Here is a 22251-nt window from a genome sequence, read left to right on the forward strand (position 1 = left end):
CTAAAAACAGTGACAAATCCCTGCCATCCAACTATTTCTACTCTTTCTAAAGTAATGGAGAAATCAATTAACTGGCAACTCTTAAACTACCTAGAAATCTTCTGTCTGATCAACGATCGCCAGTATGGATTCTGTCAGTGTCGACCCACTGGTGATATTCTGGCTTATGTTACCCATTTATGGACAAATTCAATGGAAAAGTTTGGTGAAACACAAGCAGTTTCTCTTGACATCTCAAAGGCTTTCGATCGTGTTTGGCATAAAGGTCTTCTAAACAAATTTCCATCTTATGGTTTACCAACTGTTTTTTTGTAATTGGTTATCCAGTTTTCTCTCTGATCGCTCACTGAGCGTGATGGCTCTCTGTCTTCTATCTTCTCCACTAAGGTTGGTGTCCCTCAAGGTTCAGTTCTTTCCCCCACTCTTTTTCTCTTGTATATTAATGACCTTGCACTGACTGGAAATCCTATCCATTGTTTTGCCGATAATAGCACATTACATTCTACTTTCCATTTTGAGAAACCTTGCTTGCTCAATCAGCTTCAACTTCTCAAATATCCTCTACCAATTCCTTAAATGCCGAACTGAAGGTAATTCTTCAGTTGGGCAAAGACAACTTAGTTGATTTTAATCCTTCTAAAACTCAGTCTTGTATTATATCTCGCAAAATGGGTTCTTCTGCTCCTATGCTTATCTTTGGTGACACTCCGATTTCTAGGCAAGTTGATATATCTCTTTTGGTGATTACCCTATTGCTTCTTCTGCATCTAAAAAATTGGGTTTTCTCTTTCGCTCTCAGTGTTATTTTCTTCCAAACAGCTGTTCACTCTGTACAAAAATCGCAAATCTGCCCTACCATGGAATATTCTTCCCACATGGAATATTCGTGCCCCCAGAACCTCTCTCAGAAGAGGGCAGTTAGGTTAATTAATGACTCCTCTCTAACAGAGTCTCTCCATTTGCTGTCTCATAGATGTACTGTTTCTGCTGCATGCCTTTTCTACAGATACTTCCATGCACTGTTCTTCTCAATTGGCTTCTATAATTTCCGCTCTCTCTTTCAAAATACGAACACGTGCTGCCACCAGCCAACAACCATTTACTGTCTAACTTCAAACTCACAGAACCAACTTTTCATCTTCCTAGTTCATTCATTCAACTGCCGTTTTCTAAAACAACCTTCCTTTGTATGTCTTTCCTGAAAATTACAGTCTGTAGAAGTTCAATTCTAATGTCAACAAATATCTTCTTTCGCCTTCTCAACCTCCAACCCAAGTTCTAAGTACTATAGGTTCTAATACCTCTAGTGTTTGGGGTTTTCGTTTACAAAAAAAAAAAAAAAGCATTTTTGCTTTTGTTAAGGTGACTATAATGGTCTCAGACAGTTCTTAAATTCTGTACAGTGGGACCAACTGATGATGTTATCAACAGCATATTCTAAGTGGGAAGCATTCAAGGAACTAATCGTGACAGCTACTAGGCTTTTCATACCGATTATTCAAGGTTTAGGCCTAACTGGATGTCAAATGAACTAATGAGACTCATCACAGAGAGGCGCCTCCGTAGCCAGGTGAGCAGGAGCAGCAGTGCATAGCACACGCTTCTTGATTAGACCGAGGTTCAAGCCCGTGACCACCAAATACGGAGGATGCGGAAAGGTCAGGGAATGACCACCGCATATCACTGGAGCAATATGGCCTTAGTTGATAATGCTCCTAAAAACCATATAACAAACAAACAAACAAACATGGCAGAGAAGAAGAATGCATGGGATGCATATAAATTATCAGGCAACACAGAAGCCTATGGTAGATATAAGCCAGTCTGTAATAAAGTCACAAATGAGATTAGGCAAGCGAAGGTTGATTATGAGAAATCTTTCGCAAAGGATGCTAAGAAACACAGTAAGGACTTCTTTACTTATATAAACTCTAGAATGAATTGGATGAATCAGATTATTACACTTGATATAGATGTTTGACTATTGATGATCCTGCTCCGATAGCTGATAATCTGAATGAGTATTTTGCTTCTACATTCACAAATGAGGAGTTATTAAGGAAGGAAAATGCCAGAAGTTTATCAAACTGTAACAGAGTAGTTATGATTTTGGAATAGATGAGAGCAAAATGGAGGAAAAATTGTTGAAGTTAAACATAAGGCACCTGGGGTGGATGGAATCCATCCAGTTATACTAAAGGAGATGGCAAAGGAAATAAGCAAACCCTTAGCCATAATTATGAGAGCATACTTGGACTCAGGGAAAGTCCCTACAGACTTGAGATGTGCAAATATATCCTCAATTTACAAAAGGGGATCTAACGGTGACATGAGTAATTACAGACCAGTTAGTTTAACTTCTGTTCTGGGAAAAATAATGAAGTCACTGGTTAAAGATGCATTGCAGGATCATCTAGACAAGACGGCAGTAATAATTTAGACACAGCATGGCTTTGTTAAAGGAAGCCTTGTCTGACAAATTTGATTGGATACTATGATGTGGTTACAATGGAACTGGATGCAAAAAATAATTTTGGTATAATATACTTGGATTTCAGGAAAGCTTTTGACAGTGTTGCACATGGAAGACTACTGTACAAATTGGAGCAGTATGGTATTAAGGGTAAGTTGCTACAATGGATAAAAGGTTGGTTGGGTGGGAGAAGACAAGAGTTGTAATCAATGGATGCTGCTCTTCGTGTTGACTAATGCTATTAGTGGAGTCCCCCTAAGGTTTAGTGTTGGGTTCACTGTTATTTTATATATTTATCAATGATATTGATGAAGGTATATAAGGCTTAATGTCGAAGTTTGCAGATGATACAAAGGTTGGCATGGTTGTTAATGATAGTAATGGCATTGTGCTACTGCAACAGGATCGAGGATATTTGGGCAGATGGGCTGAGAGATGGCAACTGAAGTTTAACATTGACAAATGCAAAGTACTGCATATGGGTCGAAGTTACCCCAGAAAATGTACCACCTATGTGGTACTACACTTAAGGTGGCAGAAAATGAAAAAGATCTGGGAGTAATTGTGTAGTCAGATATGAAGTTTTCTGAGCAATGCAGACAGGCTGCAAGAGCAGGTCATGGCATTTTGTCAATGATATACAGGAATTTTGCTAGCAAGGAAAAGGAGGTGATTATCCCTTTGTATAAGGCAATGGTCATTCCATGCCTTGAGTACTGCATACAGGTCTGGAGGCCTAATTTTAGGAAGGATGTAGATTTGTTTGAGCATGTACAGAGAAAACCAACAAGATTGGTGAGGGGACCAAACGGGTCCTCTTACCAAGAAAGGCTTAAGTTCTGCACGTTGCAGCAGCTGGAGACTAGAACCTGCGAGGTGATCTGATTGAAGTGTATAAGGCCTTAAATGGTTTGAGCATGCTGGATTCTGATGAGATTCTTCCTCTTGCTCAGATTACCAACCTGGGGGGGGGGGGGTAAATTCAAATTGAGAAAAGACAGTTGTAGATTAGATATGCAGAAATTTGCCTTTAGCCAGTGGGTGGTTAATTGCCTGAAGTTGATGGTTTAAATAAAGTCAAAGAGGAACTGGACAAACTTTTAGAGGGAATGGATGTATGAAATTGTTCTTTTTTTTGGCTGATGCTGCTGTTGTTGTTGTTATTTGGTTTTTAGGAGCATTAGCAACTAAGGCCATATTGCTCCGGGGATGTGCGGTGGTCATTCCCTTACCTTTCCGCATCCTCCGTATTTGGTGGTGACGGGCTCGAACCCCGGTCTAATCAAGAAGCGTGTGCTACACACTGGTGCTCCTTCCCACCTGGCTACGGAGGCGCCATGCTGATGCTGCATAAGCTCATATGCTTGCATCACATGCCTCCATTACTATTACTACTAATCAAGCAACCAGTGGTAAGCACTCATTATATAGGTTAAATGGCACTGGAACTGGTTCAAAGAAGAAGAACAAAAAAAAAAAAAAAAAAAAAGAGTAAAAGAAATTTTTCTTCAGTGATGAGGCAAAAATTAATTTGAGTGTCAAAGAGTTTGATAGTCTATCGATGTTTTCAACCAAAGTCATGGGAAGACCACTGGCTGAAAAACATCTACTGTGAATGCTATTATATATAAAGATGTTCTTTCTTTCTTCAATGATACCCTTGGTGATTTATACCTTTGTAAAAATATTTTCTTGGTTTAATCAACTGGACTGATGAAATCAATGTTAAGTGTATTTATATCTTTGATCATTTTAAATGGAAAGTGGTGTTCTAATTTCCAAAGTCTGTTATTGGCAAATATAAGGGATGGTTTAATTCTGATTTATCTGCGAGGTATTCCCCATCCCGTGATGGTACACAACTCCAAGTCTACATTCAAATTGAAGTGTTTAAAAAGAAGAAATAAATTGTTCATTATAGAAGAAACACAAAATTCCATATACTCAAGGCATTCAACCATGAACGTTCTGGATGTCACTAGTTCAATGTTATATTTAAAGCATGTCTAGTATAGAAACCAATATTTGAAAGAACAAATCTTTCTGAAGTTGGACAGAGCAAACCAATCCAGATGGGGGAGGTGTATAAAATTTTGGGTTTAAATATTTATTTTCTAGAAAAATAGAATTAATATATAAATTTTACTTATATCAGGATACCAATATTACCTCTAACAGCTTCATCATAGGAACAGGATTAAAAAAATGAAGCCCTCCAAACTGATCTTTCCTTTGAGTAGAACTTGCAATATCAGAAATTGAAATTGATGATGTATTACTGGCAAAGAGTGTAGTTCTAGAATGAAATAAAATATTTTATTAATTAATATAATATATATTTAATATAATATAATATATATTTAATATAATATAATATAATATAATATAATATAATATATATTTAATATAATATAATATAATATATATATATATATATTTATAATTATATTAGTGATAAAAAAGAAATGAAAGTTAAAACGACAGTAACTGTAACTAATATTTATGGGTCAATGCAGTTGCAAGCAATCATGCAATACACCCATAATGTCTATAAAATATTAAGGATAATAGAAAATAATAGAAAAAGTAAATCAATCAAATAATAATACTATCAGGGACTTAAGAAAACGCAAAAAAAAAAAAATTATTATCGCTTTTTACCAACAATCTAGATGACTTCAACTGGGGCCAACCACCCAGACTGAAGGCAAAAAACGACAAGAGGTTCTCTGTTTCTGTAATGATCAATATATGCTAAGTAATTTAAATCTAAACCAAATATAGGCCAGTATAGGCCAAATATAAATCAAATGTAAATAAATTTTAGAATTATTAGAATCAAAGGTAAGAAATATAAGTAAAATATAAATGTAAGCATATATTAATCATCGTTGACCCGACAGAGAACGTAATTTAATGATTAAAATAAGATTAAATATATAATACATACTACATATTTACCATATCTAGAACATAATGTAATAGTCGTCAAAATAATATGTGGTGCCCACTGTGTGATGGATACAGTAAAAATAAATATAAATAAATAATTAAATTTAAGTTAACGCAAAGAGAAACATGCAGATAGTAAGAAGAAAAACTAAAGGAGTAGGAATAATAGAACCTGAACTCCACAAAGGCAAAAAATAGTGGTACAGATAAGAAATAGTTTCTCCTACGTCCTCGGATTGCCCTAATAATTTCGGAGAAATAAAAATAAAGAGTGTAGGACAGTTTAAAGACATTACAAGATATAAGTTGGGGCTCGGGTATGCCCGGGATCGCAAACCCGTTCCTATAGTAGGACCCTGAGCTGAATTTGCATGTTACCTCAGCGTGAACTTAAGTAAATTTAAATGAATTTAACTATATATATATATATAAAAAAATGATACACTGTAATTTGCAAGCCGGTGGGTACAGGTTTTCTACGCCGTAAGACACCAAGAATGCAAAGTGTATCCTATGTACATATATACATGGCACTAAATATGACAATTATATTGAAACAATAGGTTCAGAAAACAAAATTTTGAAATTAATTATGCTTATCGCTTTCCTGAAGTGATATTTCAGGTAAGCGATAGGGAAATTATTATTAATCAACTTGCCGTACAACGCTGTTATGCCCGCTGAACAGTTTTTATTACTATTGCAAATATAAGCAATCCTTAGACATTGCGATAAAATTATATTAGCATGCACTGATTTTGATATATTAGATCTCCAGTTTGTAAGGCTGACTACATTAAAATTAAATGCGTCTCTTTTATTATATACGTTTATGTCTATATTATTATTATGGAATATTTCTATATGAAGATCCATGTAATTTGCTATAGTATCGGAACTATTAGTTTTTTCTAATACAAGTTCTACTGGATATAATTTACTGTAATCCTGGACAAAATGTGGACAATTAAAAGCACATAGATCATCTACGTATCTATATATAAGTAGGTTATCTTGGAATGCTCTTTCTGTATAATATAGATAAAGGTTTGCAATTATGCTTGATGCTGGACTTCCCATAGGAGTGCCAGTCACTTGCAAGTATAACAATGTTCCGTCATATACATAATGCATGAAGAATCACTACTGATAATCAAATCAAGAGTATTGCTCCCTCTAGTTGTTTCCTGAACACGCTGATTTAGAAAACAATCATCCAATAAATCCACAAAAGCCTTGCTAGTGTGTGAGTGACCAACCCACAAATTCCAGTCAATATCTGGGAAATTAAAATCTCCCATTATAAGACTCTCTGATTTACTGGCCCACTCCCTGTACAGTTCCTTATTATACTCATCAGAGTCATTAGGCCTATAGCACACTCCTACTCTCAATTATGATCTCCCAATGCTTATGTCACACCAAACTGACTCGACACTGCACTGTCCAGCGATGTCGACTGGCTTCACTTCCTTGGATTTTATGTGTTTCTTAACTAATAGCATAACCCCTCCTCCCTTCCTATCCTGTCTATCTGTAGACATTGTACTCCCCAAATTCCAGTTCTGCATTACTTATATCTGTGTGACACCACGTCTCTGATATCCCAACAATATCCACCTTTCATGCTTTGAGCAATACCTCAAATTCCTCAAATTTATTTACCAAACTCCTAGCATTGGTGTACATGCAAGTATATATATGCACCTGTTCATTTTCTTAGCTACCCTAACACAACCCATGTGTTTACTTGTACCCCCAATGACTCCCAGCAGTCTCTGAAATATCCTGCATCTTATTTTCCAAGCTGCTGCTCATTCCAATAGAAGCAGTGCAAGAATCACTTTCACCTCTGCCAGTGGCTACTGTTAATCTATTAGTCCTTGTATCCCCCCAATCTAGCAGTTTTCCAACCCACCTAACACTGCCTCAATAGCATCAGCAAACATTCTTGCACCCTTTCTATTTAAGTGTATCCCATCCCTGTAGAAGCAGTCTCTCCTATTAACAAGTACAGACCAGGCTGAAAAAAATTCTACCCCTTGAGCCTTGCACAATCTTTCCAGGACTGAATTGATCGAGAGGGCTCTCATCATATACTCCTTCCTATCATGTCTGGGCAGAATTGCAGACACTTTCAAATTCAACCCTAATTCACGGCTTTTTTTCAACAGTGACCTGTACTTGTTAAGTAATTCCGCCGGTCTCATATTCTTAATATCATTAGTGCCAACGTGTACAACTATATCACCTTTTGTGCCCTTAAAAGATGATATCCACTCTACAACGTCAACCTTTGCCCCTGGCAGACACCCTGGTCCTGTTCCACCTATCCTTTTTACAAAGCATGTTTCCCATTTCCCTGACAATAGAGTCACCAACAACTACTAGTTCCTTTGGGACCAGCACATTCTGCCTTGGGGGTTGCCGCTGTGTTGCGCGACGACCAAGTGCAAGCTCTGGCGTTGATGTGGGCAGCTGAGAGCTTGATGGGCCCCTCAATTTAGTTCCTTCGAGGGCATCCACCCTGTCCTTCAAGCTCTCATATAGGCCCATAAGAACACTGAGTTGTTGCCCGATTTCGATACACTCCTTGCATCGCGCACACACAAAGACATCCCCCATGGCAATATCATGTCCCGTACCTGAATGCTCCACAAACATCATGCAAGCTGTGCATTTTAGAAGGCTGTGATTCAGAAGGCAACTGCCCCCCTCAGTTCTCCCCTGAGCCACAGCACTCCCATTAGCTTGAGCCTTTTGCTTTGCTGCTCTGGTCTGAGTCATAATTTCAATTTAATTTCAATAAAATTTCAATTTCAGTACAAAATTAAGACCCTAAACTTGTATCCCAACACAGTTATAACGCTATATTTATGTTTCAGTATGGAGTGTTATCTACGAAATCCCTTTATATACTTTTTCTATTATCCTTAATATTTTACATATATATATATATTTAATATAATATAATATTTATACAGGGTGTTTCTGTTAAACGTTTCAGAACTTCTAAGAGGGGTAGGGTACATCCTGACAACTCGAAATCATATAGCAATGTGGGGTCGGAAATGCTTTCCTGAAGCGGTATTGTACACAGAAGTCGTCGTGCGACGTTGTGCAGCACAGATTCGATTTTCGGTCAATGAATGGGCTGGTATTATGGAAAATCACCTCATCGGACCTTACCTGTTACCGTGTCGTCTAACCGGACCTATCTACTTGATCTTTGTGCAGCAAGTATTGCCACAACTTTTGAGAGATGAACAGATTTCTGCATCGACGCAACAGACAATGTGGTTCCAACACGATGGAGCCCCTGCCCATTATAGCGGAGATGTTCGTAACTACCTGGATGTCACATATGGTCAACAGTGGATCGGACGTGGTGGTCCCGTGCGTTGGCCTGCTCGGTCACCCGACCTATCATGTCTTGATTTTTATTTCTGGGGTCATATGAAATCGCTAGTTTATGACACCCCTGTTGACAATGCTGAGGAGCTGGTTGCAAGAATCGCAGTAGCTGCCGAAGAAATTCAAAATTCGCCTAGAGTATTCCAGAATGTTCGGATGTCCATGCGTCGGAGATGTGAGGCGTGCATTGTAGCCCGTGGAAGAAACTTCGAACACTTACTTTAATCCATGTACCTTTTGCTTCTTTTCATGTATTATTAAAACGATTTCTCACTTACGGTCTCTTTTCTTTATGGTGCTTCTGTGTACAACACCGCTTCAGGAAAGCATTTCCGACCCCACATTGCTATATGATTTCGAGTTGTCAGGATGTACCCTACCCCTCTTAGAAGTTCTGAAACGTTTAACTGAAACACCCTGTATATATAAATATATATAATATATTTAATTAATGGTTACACTTCTGAAGAAATTTAAGAATTATTTAACAATCATTTCTGATATCTATTTTTCAAAATACTGAATAAATATATTACATTCCATAGAATTTAATAGTAAAAATGAGAAAACATGAATCATGTTTCCTCATTTACTATTAAAAGCAATATTTAAATAAAAAAAAAATTTTTAAAATCTCTTTAATAATATAGAAATAATAACATCTATATAATATCGTTGTAGATACACCACAGATAACTCCTAAGAAAAACTATGATAGTAGTGTGGGAGGCATCATTTCCTCTGTATCTCATATTGTGATGATGCCTTCACAAGTTGCCATGGGATTGTACTACCACGAATAAGTAACACTTAACTAACAGAGAAGACACTATTGTTAATTATTCTCAGTGGGCCAGATGGCACCGTTTCAAAGCTATTGGTCTATCATTGGTGGGTGGGCAGGTACCCTGGTATTGCAGACATGACAACCCAGTTGAGAAGATAATCACGCAATATGAGAGATGCCAAAAGATTCATATGATAATATTTAAAATAACTAAATGCAACAAGGCATAATATGTTAAGAGTAAAAGTTTAATATTTATATAATATCAGTGTAGATACACCATAGATAGACTCTCCCACCGATGATAGGCCAATAGCTTTGAAACGGTGCCATCTGAGTGGCACCCAACAAGAATAATTAACAACAGTTTTCTCTATCAGTGAAGCGTTACTTGTTCAAGTTAGTGCAATACCCTGGCAACTCGTTATGAAGGATGAGCACAATATGAGATAAGGAGGAAATGATGCCTCCCCACACTGCTATCGTAGTTTTTCTTAAGAGATATCTATGGTGTATCTACACCGATATTATACAGATATTAAACTCTTACTCTTAACATATTATGCCTTGTTGCATTTAGTTATTTTAGAAATAATAATAATAATAAATAGATTGGACTAACACTTTTTTTTTTTTTTTTTTTTGTAGTTGTTGGCGCACAGGCTTCTGTGGCCATAATGCACCTCCCAAGGTTTTTTTTTTTTTTTTTTTTGCAGTACTTTGATCCAAGCCCGAGGCGGGAATCGAACCCGTGACCTTTGGGTTGCCAGGCAAGCAGTTTACCCACACGGCTAGCCCGGTCGGCTGGACTAACACTGAGCTGGAGGATATCATGAAAAAGACAAGGATAATGGTGACCAAGAGCCGTCAACACCACGCGAAGTCAGCTGTGGAGAGACTGACAATAGTTCGGAAAGAGGGAGGAAGGGGCTTGACAGACCTCATCGAGCAAGAGAAAACAATAATAGCTAATCTGAAGGATTACTTCCAGAAAAAATATAGCAGCACTCTACCAGGCCATAAGGAATATAGACAGGCAGCATACCCCACTCAACCTAAGTGAGGTGTCCCCTCCTGTCCAGACAGTACAAATGAAGCTAGAAAGATGGGCAAACAAGATACTCCGTGGCAGACACTATAATGACCTCCATCGAAACCACATAGATAAAACTGCTTCCAATGCATGGCTCAGAAGTGAGATGCTCTTCCTCGAGATTGAAGGATTCGTGCTCGCCATCCAAGACCAGGAAATCAACACCAGAAAATATAGAAAATACATTGCCAAGGAGCCCGGTGTGTCAGATGATACATGTTGATGATGCCATCGGTCTCAGAAATGATCCAACACATCACCGCAGGATGCAAGGTGATCACAACTGAGTACACTCGTAGACATGACCAAGTAGCCAGGATAATACATCAGAAGCTAGCAAGAAAATACCAGTTGATCACAGAAAGTGTACCGTACTACAAGTACGAACCCCGGGCAGTACTAGAGACCCCAACCCACAAGCTGTACTGGGACCGCACCATAATAATGGACACAACAATGCCACACAACAGACTGGACATAACCCTTGTTGACAAGATGGAAAAGGCTACCTATCTGATTGACATAGCAGGGCCCAATGCTGCCAACCTCCAGAAAACATGAGGAAAAAATCAGGAAGTACCTGGTGGTTATAAAATAAGTTTCCCTATTCAGGCGACCCTAGTGTCAAAACGGTTAGAGTTAGCCCTGTGAAAATCGGTGGGTATGTCATTTAGGGTATGAGAAAGCAATTTGTAAAAGAAAAAAAATAGTTCAAATTTCTGCCACCAGGGGACAAACGGCGCTGCACATATGTAAAAGTTGTCATTTACTTCAAGGCACACTGCTTATGCAAATGACATCCAGTTAGATAAAAGCAGAAAGGCCAATGCCGTCAAATAACCATTATGGCTCTTACAAAAAAGGAACGTGCTCTTTTAATAAAACTGTTCTACGAGAATAATAGTAGTGCTAATGTAGCACTACGTGAATATAAGAAACTTAAAGGTTTGCATAAAGGACCTTTTACATCAGTGGAGCTTCAAAAAGTAATAAAGAAATTTGAAGCGACTGGGGAGTTAGGTGTAATTCCAGGCAGGGGACGACCACATATCGGAATGGAGGTAGTGGATGAAGTGGCAGTTGCAGTGGTCAGAATGCAAAACACTACCAGTCAGTAGTACCACAGGTGTGTCAAAAGAGGTGATCCATCCTTGGTCTACTGTACGTAAAGTGCTTCGAATAATTTTATGCTGGTTCCCACACAAGATTCATGTAGTGCAAGAACTAAAGTCTTGTGATCAGCAACAATGAATAGACTTTGCTCTACGATTTCTGGCTCATATGGAATTTGACGATACATGGGCTCAAATGATCTTGTGGTCTGATGAGGCACATTTCACTCTTCATGGGGCTGTAAATGCACAAAACTGCTGAATATGGGGAACTTCTCATCCATCTGCTGTGCATGAAAGACCACTACAAAGTCCATACGTTACAGCAGCATTTCTCAAACTGTGTTCAGTGAGAAGTGAACAAGTCTTCCGCGAAAAATCATAATCAATAATTAAAAAAATAAAATAAATAAATTTTGCATATTTGTAGCATACACCACTCTAGTATCATTATAATATTTAACATAATTTTTTTTTCAGTTATTAATATGCTGGCATAGACTAATAATCAAATAGACCACGGTACACTTTATTTTGGACGGCTTTGTAGAGAAGTATGCATAGAGGTAATGACATTTACGAAAAAGTAGCAATGTGGTGATCTAGTATGCTATTCGTATGCGATTTAGCCTGGAGTACACAGGTTGAAGGAGAGGAGGAAGTGAACTGATATCATAACTAAACTCACTTCCATGTATACATTTTTTTTGATAATTATTAGTATTTCGAAATATTATTATTAAAATGTGACCATAGATTTGTGGTTGAAAAAAGGAACTTTAAAGCAAGAAGAAAAGTACTTCTAGTAGTGCAAGTGAGATCGATGAAAACGAACACAATATTGTAACACTTGTGAGGATGAACAATCGCAGTGAGGATGAACAATCGCAGCCTTTTGTTCTCCAAAAATCCGAAGTGAAAACACAGGAACCAACTAATAAAAGACCAAAACGAAAGTATAATGACAGTTATTTGAATTTCAGCTTTACATGTGTTGGAAATAAAGATGCTCCTGATGCACAGTGCATCATATGTAATAAAATATTAGTAAATAGTTCTTTGGCTCCCGCTAAACTTGTGTTTCGTGAATATGTAGTGAGATGAAAAGTGTTCTGTGACTAAAAAAGTTTAGGAAATGCTGCATTACAGTATGGTGTGGATTCACAGCAAAGTTTATAATCGGACCATTTTTCTTTGAAGAGTCTACACCTCATGTCCCTCCCCCTCCCATAAGGTGTATGGTAACTAATGCACGGTATGCACTCTTCTAAGAGATCACATTATTCCCACTCTGCAAGAAAGGCAATGAAACTGTAGTGTTCATGCAAGATGGTGCCCCTCCCCACATTGGTTGACAACTGAAGGAACTGCTCTGTTCAACATTCGGAAATGATTGCATCATTTCTAGACACTTTCCACAGTTCTAGCCAGCTCGATCAGCAGATCTCAATCCATGTTATTTCTGGCTATGTGGATATGTGAAAGACAGAGTTTACCGTGGTGGCATATAGATGCTTTTCATTTTGAAAGCAAGCTACTATTGCTATTTGGTTTTTTAGGAGCATTAGCAATTAAGGCCATATTGCTCCGGGATATGCGGTGGTCATTCCCTGACCTTTCCACATTCTCCGTATTTGGTGGTGACGGGCTCGAACCCCGGTCTAATCAAGAAGCGTGTGCTATGCACTGCTGCTCCTTCCCACCTGGCTACAGAGGCGCCCTGAAAGCAAGCATTAAACAGCATGTAGCCAACCTCCCCAATGAGATACTATGTGGAACTGTGTTGCACACAGTCCTCTGTTTTCAGAATGTCATCTAAAGTGAAGGAAAGCACACAGAACAATATCTGTAGATTTCTAAGTTCTGATATCAAAATCTAATCCTAAGTTAATTATTCTATCTCATGTTTACACTGCCAATTTCTCCCCTGGTGGCGTAAATTTGTACTAATTTTTTTTCTTCTACAATTCGCTTCCCCATACCCTAAATGACATACCCACTGATTTTTCCCAATGCTATGTCTAACCGTTTTGATACTAGGGTCTCCTGAATAGGGAAACTTATATAAGCACCCGGTACACAAACCTAAAACAGGAGATCAAAGAAATGTAGCATATGCAACAATTAATGACCATCCAGATCATCTTGTCAACAACTAGTATGGTGCCACCATAACAGCCTAGCAGCAACAGGTCTTCCAGAGAATACCTACAAGGAACTCCAGAGAGTTGCAATCCTGAACACCTCTAGGATAGTCAGAGCATTTCTCAACCAACAGCAACACCAGACATAACAATCACTCTGTGTACTTGGTAACAATACCTGTCACGCGGTGGAATCCCCAGTCAGGGAGAAATAATATAAGAGCAACAATAATAATGCAATAATTATTAGTAGCCAAAAGGGGGCTCTTGTTCAAATGATAGATAATGCCTCGGACAGATAAGTTTAGTCTACAAGTTAAAGTCATTATGGTTAAATAAATGTAATGTAAAAAATGCATCCTGAAGAAATTCCAAATGGAAAAGATAAAAATCAAACAATTTTTAAAAGGTGAGTACAGCAAATTTAAAGTCTGTTAATACAAACAGTTTTCTCAATCCTATATAGAGAGGCGATTTGAGACTCCCTGCTAAGAGTTAGTTATTGGAAGTTTAATGGCGCATCAGCATCTAAGGCTATCGTGCGCCAACCCTGCTAAGAGCATCACACCTTCATCCCAGAGACTGTCAAATTCTTCACTTTGATAAAACAGGACATAAGGAAGACTTCAGGCAGGTGGACCAAATAACCAAGGTTTAGGGCTTAAAATGGAGTGGGTAAATTAAATGTTAATGGCATCCTTTTTGCCAAACACACATAAGCATATATAAATTTAAATTGAAAATATTTGGCTGCAGAATAGATGTGCAAAAATTTGCTATTTAAGCAGAGAGAAATTGATTGTTGGAACAAACTCCTATCTTTTTTTTTTTTTTTTTTTTTTTTTTTTTATGAAAACCCCAAACACAAGGGGTATTAGAACGTATAGTACTTAGTATCGTGCTTGGATTGCAGGTTGAGAAGATGAAAGAAAATACTTGTTGACATTAGACTTGAACTTCTGAAGACTAATTTTCAGGAAATACGTATGAAGAAAGGTTGTTCCAGAAAATGGCAGTTGAAGGAATAAACAAGCAAGGTCAAAAGTTGGTTCTGTGAGTTTGAAGTTGGACAGTAAATGGATGTTGGCTGGTGGCAATATGTGTTTGGACTGTTTTGAAAGATAGAGCGGGAATTATCGCAGCCAGTTCAGAAGAACAGTGCCCATGGAAGTATCTGTAGGAAAGGCATTCAGCAGAAACAGTATGTCTATGAGACAGCGAGTGGAGAGACTCCATTATAGATGAGTCATTAATTAACCTAACTTCCCTCTTCTGAATGGAATCTAGAAGCCTGAGAGAGGTTTTGGTGGCACTGCCCCACATGTGGGAACAATATTCCATGGTAGGGTGGATTTGTGATTTGTATAGAGTGAACAGCTGTTTGAAAGAGAAATAATGCCAAGAGCAAAAGAGAAAACCAAGTTTTTTAGATGCAGAGGAAGCAATATTTGCAATGTGCTTGTGCTTGTACCAAGAGAGATTAGAAGTCAGGCTAATCCCCAAAAGAGATATATCATCTTGCCTAGAAATCGAAGTGTCACCAAAGAAAAGCATAGAAGCAGAAGAATCTTTTTTGCGAGATATAAGACAAGAGTTTTAGAAGGATTGAAATCAACTAAGTTGTCTCTGCCCCACTGGAGAATTACCTGGAGATTGGCATTTAAGATATTAGTAGCAGATATTCAAGAAGTTCAAGCTGACTCAGCAGGGCAAGGTTTCTCACACTGGAAAGTGGAATGCAATGTGCTATCATCAGCAAAACTATAGATAGGATTTCCGGTCAATGGAAGAAGGTCATTAATATACAAGAGGAAAAGAGTGGGGGAAAGAAATGAACCTTGGGGGACAGCATTAGTGAAGAAGTTAGAAAACAGAGAGCCATCTACCATCACCCTCAGTGAGTGATCAGAGAGAAAACTGAATAACCAATTACAAAAAACAGTTGGCAAACCATAAGATGGAAGCTTGTTTAGAAGACCTTTATGCCAAACACGACTGAAAGCCTTTGAGATGTCAAGCACAACTGCTTGTGTATCATCAGACTTTTCCATTGAATTTGTCCATAAATGGGTAACAAAGCCAGAATATCACCAGTGGATTGACACTGACGGAATCCATACTGGCAATCGTTGATAAGACAGAACGTTTCTAAGGTAGTGTAACAGTTGTTGGTTAATTGATTTTTCCATTACTTTTTTAGAAGGAGTAGAAGTAATTGCAATGAGATAACTCTATGGGAGAGATTTGTCATCCTTTTTAGGAACTGGCTGGATGTGAGCAATTTTCCAAGCAGAAGGAAAAACACCTTTGGAATAAGAAAGTGGAAAAAAGGTGGCAACGAACAGCAGTAAGTTTTGGAGCACAGGTTTTGAGAACAAGTGGAGAAATACCATCACGATCTGGAGCTTTCTGAGCATCAAGTTTTGTACAAATCCTTCTGACATCCTTTTGACGGAAGACCACAGGAGTCATTGCATGGAGCGTGTTGGGAATGGTGGGAGGTGTTTTACCAAGATCATTAATACATGAGTTGGAAGAAAAATGGGATGCTAGCAGATCAGCTTTATCCTTGGCTGTAGTGACAACAGAACCATCTGGTTTTGACAGAGGTTGGAGCAGAGATGGGCAAAAGTTGCGGCCAATAGCTTTGGCAAGAGACCAGAATGCTCGGCTACCATTAGGGCAACTTTTCTACTCTCAGCTTGTTCAAAATCTAGTTTGGAATGATTAATAACTGCTTCACAATTGTAGCGAGCTTTCATGTAGGCAGAAAATTAAACTAAACAATTGGAAACAAGCCAATTACGATATGCAACATTCTTCTCTTGAACAGCCTTAGCACATTTATTGGAAAATCAAGGTTTAGATAAAGGACAAGATTTTAAAGTGGAGTGTGGAATAAAGGATTCCATTCCTACAAGAATAATTTCACTGACACGATCTGAGCAAACATTGACATCAGAAGTTTTGAAACAGTAATCCGACCAAGGAAAAGAAGAAAAGAAATGTCGCACGTTATCCCATTTTGCATCCTTGTAATGCCAAACAATAAGAGGTTGGGAATAGCCATAAGATAAAGGCTCCATTGGAAAAGAGACAATCACCAAGTTGTGATCTGAGGTGCCTAAAAGACCACTCATTTCAAACATGTACAGTCGGTCCTCGTATAACACGTGTTTACATTACACGAATTCGATCATACACGATTTATAAATAGGGGAACGTTATCTTATATAACACGAACCGAATTCGCTTATGCACAATTCGCCTTTGTGTTTACAAGAAATGGCAGTCGAACGCGGAATCACCCCAACCGAAGGCAACATGATAGGAATGAAATAGATTCTGAAAATGTATTTATGTGTTTTATATCAGTGAAGGGGAAACACGTTTCACATAATAACGTAAAAACCCACACAATTCCAGCTATCGATAATTTGCAATTGCAATTAGATCGAGTTTACGACCAGTTTATAACAGATTCCACTAGCAGAAACGCAACTGGAAATTGTTTTTATTGTTTTATGGTAGTAACACCTAGAAATGTGCTTTAGTAAAATGTGAGGTGTTAATAGTGTATCTCGGCCTTTACGGTGTTGTTTATTCAGTTGCTACACGCGCGCAGCTTTGTTTATGTGTATTAAGCGTGCCTCCTCGTTTTGTAATTGTGCTTTAAAAATGAGTAAAATACTTAAAAGGTGTGAAAAGGAAGCGTCCTGGCCAAGACACTGCAGATTCAGAGAGAAAACGAAAACCATATCGATAAACAGAGGCGGACTGGGTCAAAAATTCTTACCTGGGAAAATTTATAGTGGCCTAATACTACGGTTTATGGCCAAAATCACACCAGCCTCCGGCCCACCGGGATTTCCCAGATAAGGCTTATGGCCAGTCCGCCTCTGTCGATAGAGAAAAAATATGAAATTGTGAAACGCTTTGAGCGAAATGAAAGACCATGTGGTATTGCACGTGCTACAGACCTAAATGAGGCAACGCCGAGAAGTATTAGTATTAGTAACGGCCGCATGGTGCAAGAAAGCCTATGGCTTATGCTGCAACAGCCAAAAAAAAAAAAAAAAATAAAAAATAAATAAAAAAATAATAAAAAAAAAATAAATAAAAAAAATAAATAAAAAATAAAAAAAATATATAAATCCGAACAAAACAATGATAAAAAAAAAAATAAATAAATAAATAAATAACTAAATAATAATAATTAATAACATAAAAAATAAATAAAAAGGAAATTAAACCTATCATCCTATGTGCTTCCCTTACCCGAAAGTACTATCCAGATGACCTTTGAATTTCCCCAAACTGTCGGCCTCTACCACCCATGAAGGCAACTTATTCCAGTAATTTATAACTCGCTGGCTAAAATAGAACTTCCTGCAATCCAATCTAAACATTTCCCCCCGTAACTTGAATTTATGTCCCCTAGTTCTAGCATCATTTGTAATCTTGAAAATTTTGTCCTCATTCATTTTACTGATGCCTCTCAGAGCCTTAAACACCTCAATCAAATCTCCTCTAAGGTGTCTAGTTTCCAAACTCTGCAACCCACATATTCGAAGTCTTTCTTCATAAGGACGCCCCTTTGCCGATCTCACCAGGCGAGTTACCCTTCTTTGCACCCTTTCAAGAAGCTCGATGTCTTTCTTCAGGTGCGGTCTCCATACTTGAACACAGTATTCCAAGTGTGGTCTAACATAAGCCTTATATAATGGGATTATCACGTCCCTATCTCTACTTGCAAAAGTTCGATAGATCATTGATAGGACACCATGGGCCTTCCTTGCAACCTGTTTACAATGCTCAGAGAATTTCATGTCTGACCGTATCGTAACACCCAAGTCCCTTTCCTCCAGTACTGGCTTTAGTTGAACTCCACCAAGTGAATAAGTTATTTTGGGATTACTGTTTCCCAGGTGTAATACCTTACACTTTGTTGGATTAAAGCACAGCTGCCATTTTTCTGACCATTCCTGAAGTCTATCTAGGTCTCTCTGAAGAAGCTCAGCTTGACAGTGATCATTAACTACTCTACCAATTTTAACATCATCTGCAAATTTAGACATCACGCCCTCTATCCCTTCATCAATGTCGTTTATGAAAATTAAAAACAACAGTGGTCCTAATACTGATCCTTGGGGAACCCCACTTCTTACATCAACCCAATCTGAGGAATAGCCATTTATCACAACCCTCTGCCTCCTGCCCTGAAGCCATCCTTCTATCCATCTAAGGATTTTCCCAGTGATTCCAACCTGTTCCAGCTTATAAAGCAACCGCTCATGTGGGACTGAGTCAAAAGCTTTGCTGAAATCTAAATAAACAATGTCGAAATTATTCCCTAAATCCAGCTCGTGAGTGACCCTTTCGAAATAGCGAACCAGATTTGTTAAACATGATTTTCCCTTTACGAAACCATGCTGAGTATCCTTGAGAATTTCAATTCGATCCAAATGATCCTGAATTCCACCCTTGATCATTGCCTCCATGATTTTCCCTACTACTGAAGTCAGACTGACAGGTCGATAATTTCCAACTTCACTTTTAGAGCCACCCTTATGTATGGGAGATACATTTGCACTTTTCCAATCCAAGGGAATCTCCCCAGAGTCTAATGATGCTCGCATAATTAGCCTCAATGGTTCAATGCACTCGCTTGCCGCCTCTCTTAAGATTATAGGGTATATTCCATCAACTCCAGGAGCCTTACTGGTCTGTAGGCTCGAAAGTTTTTTCATTAAATAATCTTGCGAAATTTCAATATCATTAATTACATATTTTTTAACTTCGCTCCCACAATTTCCCTTTGCCACAAAAGGCTTTTCATTTGTAAATATCGATGCAAAATAACTGTTGAGTTCATCTGCAACGGCAGCTGGTGTATTTATTACTATCCCCTTTCCCTTACATAAAGGTCCGATCTGGTTTGTCCTGCTCTTCTTGGCATTTATATATGTGAAGAATTCTTTATCCCCCCTCTTTGCTCTGTTTGCTAGTGATTTCTCATAAACTGCCTTTGCCTGTCGAACCTTTTCTGTGGCTCTATTACACATCACCTTGTAGCTGTTATAGGCTTCAGTACTTTTTATTGCTCTGTAACTTTTCCATGCCACCTTTTTCTGCTCAAGTAATGTGGCAACTTCACTATTCATCCAACTTGGAACCCTTCTCGTGGAGTATTTTTTTAATGGTATATACGCATTCAAGGCATCTGTGATTAATGTCTTAAAAGCGTACCACAGTTCAATTGTATTCATTCTCTGCGCGATATCTACCCAGTTAATAGAGGCCATGTAGTACCTTAAGGCATCGTAATTTCCTTTTCTGAAATTAAAACCCATTCCTTTGCCTTTTACTTCTGCTTCCTCTCTCGTCATCATCCACCGTAGAACTCCGTGATCACTTCCTGCTACTGGTTCCTCTACTGTACAAAGTATAAAGTACAAAGAATGCAGAGAAAATAAAAACAACTTTCACAGCGGGAACAACTCAAAGTATAATTAAAATCCATTAGATTAAGACACAACAATTGGAAGAGATGGAACGGCTGTCTTTTCTATCTGTTTTTCGATTTTCTATCTGTTTGGATAGAAAATCAAACAAAAAACAAGTTTGCTTACGATAGAAGCAAAAGCATTAGCAATATTTTATTACGTAATAGTCGTAATAAAATATGTAAGCATTTTATTACGACTTACGTATTATAATTTTATTACGACTTACGTATTATAATTTTATTACGACTATTTTATTTAATATAATAATTTTTTACGAATAAAATACATATTTTATTCGTAAAAAATACTTTTTTAGTATTAAAAAATACTAAAAACACTTTATTATAATATAATAAATAATAAAAAAGTATTTTTTATTATTTATTATATTATAATAAAAAAATATATTATATTATTTTTTATTACGTTTTTTAATCGTTATAAAATACGTAAGTATTTTATAACGATTAAAATTACCCGATTATTTATTGTGTTTGGTAATGTTTTGGTTCCAAATGTGTGTTCAATCTTCGGTGGTCGGCACCTAACCCCACTTTTCCCATAGGGCCTGTCGTTTATATTGCATGATTTTGCATTGCACGAGGGTTTCTAGGAACACAACTATCGTGCTATACGAGGACAGACTGTACTGAGAAGGGTTGTTTGTGAGCAAAAGATCACGCGTGTTGGCTGTATGGTTGGGACTGTCCGGTATTCTTGTAGGTAAATGAATAATCTGTGCGAGGTCATTAGTAATTGCAAAAGCCTCAGCATCTCGACCAGCTGGAGTTGTGAACATTAAAATCACCAAGGAAAATTACCTCACAGTTAGGAAAGTTGGACTGTAGAAAGTCAAGTTGCAAAGAGACAAAGTCAAAGTGCTCCAAGTGATTAGTGGAATTGGGAGAATGGCAAAGACAACAGATGAATCTGACACAATGAGGTAGAGAGATTTTAAGCCAGAGAAGATCGAAAAGAGGAGATTCCAAATTACCAAGTCTCTGACATGGAATAGCGGAACGAACATATGCACAGTACCAGCTTTGAGGCGAAAGGAATCATACAGCAAACAGTTTGGGCAGCTCAGATAAAGATTAGCTGAATCAAACGATAACTGAGATTCTGTCAGAAAAAGTACATGGGGTTTGACATACTGCACGTGGAAATGGACATCGTTGAGATTAGAATTGAGATCATGTATATTTGCAAAATGAATTAGGAAGTGTTTGGGAGGTTTAGATCTTTTCTCAGATAAGCTTACTCTATTAGTTTGACGATTCATGGTGTATTCAATAGTAAGAAAAAGTGGGAGGCACATGCTGTATGAAGTAATGAAATTTTTGGATATGGCATACACATGGTAAGAATATACCCAGATCCTTGACATAATGTGGCCTCGACAATGCCCCTCGCGCACACACACACACACACGCGCGCACACACACACACACACACACACACACACTACTTGGACTCCCTCCAGTCACTATCTGGCAAAGCAGAGGTAGCAAGATTATACACTAGCTGATCCAGAAGCCTCTCTAGGAGGCTTCCGGATCAGCTAGTGTAGATTACCAATAGGTTTGGTCTGGTGTACTAACTAGCGGCTGGCCTGCAAACATCATTTTAGAGCTGTATCCTCAAAATACATTTCGAGGGTACAGCTCTGTAAATAATACTAGATCTCGCCATGATGTCCATCATAACCTCAAAAGTTATCAGTCATACTGCATGATGGAAGACATGGGAAGGGTTGACATGAACTTA

The 22251-nt window shown here is 38.0% G+C and overlaps 1 protein-coding gene across 1 annotated transcript in view; it reads right to left on the reverse strand.

Annotated features, from left to right (window-relative positions):
* Positions 1-22251, reverse strand: part of LOC150088202 (hydroxyacyl-coenzyme A dehydrogenase, mitochondrial-like) — a 155821-nt gene that overhangs the window by 78538 nt on the left and 55032 nt on the right. The window contains exon 5 of the mRNA XM_090369383.1: positions 4643-4769. Within this exon, the coding sequence (XP_090225509.1) occupies positions 4643-4769 (127 nt within the window). The remainder of the gene's footprint in view (positions 1-4642; positions 4770-22251) is intronic.

The sequence above is a fragment of the Mastigoproctus giganteus genome, chromosome 3, assembly GCF_048544385.1.
Source record: "Mastigoproctus giganteus isolate SK-2022 chromosome 3, ASM4854438v1, whole genome shotgun sequence".
NCBI lineage: Eukaryota > Metazoa > Arthropoda > Arachnida > Uropygi > Thelyphonidae > Mastigoproctus > Mastigoproctus giganteus.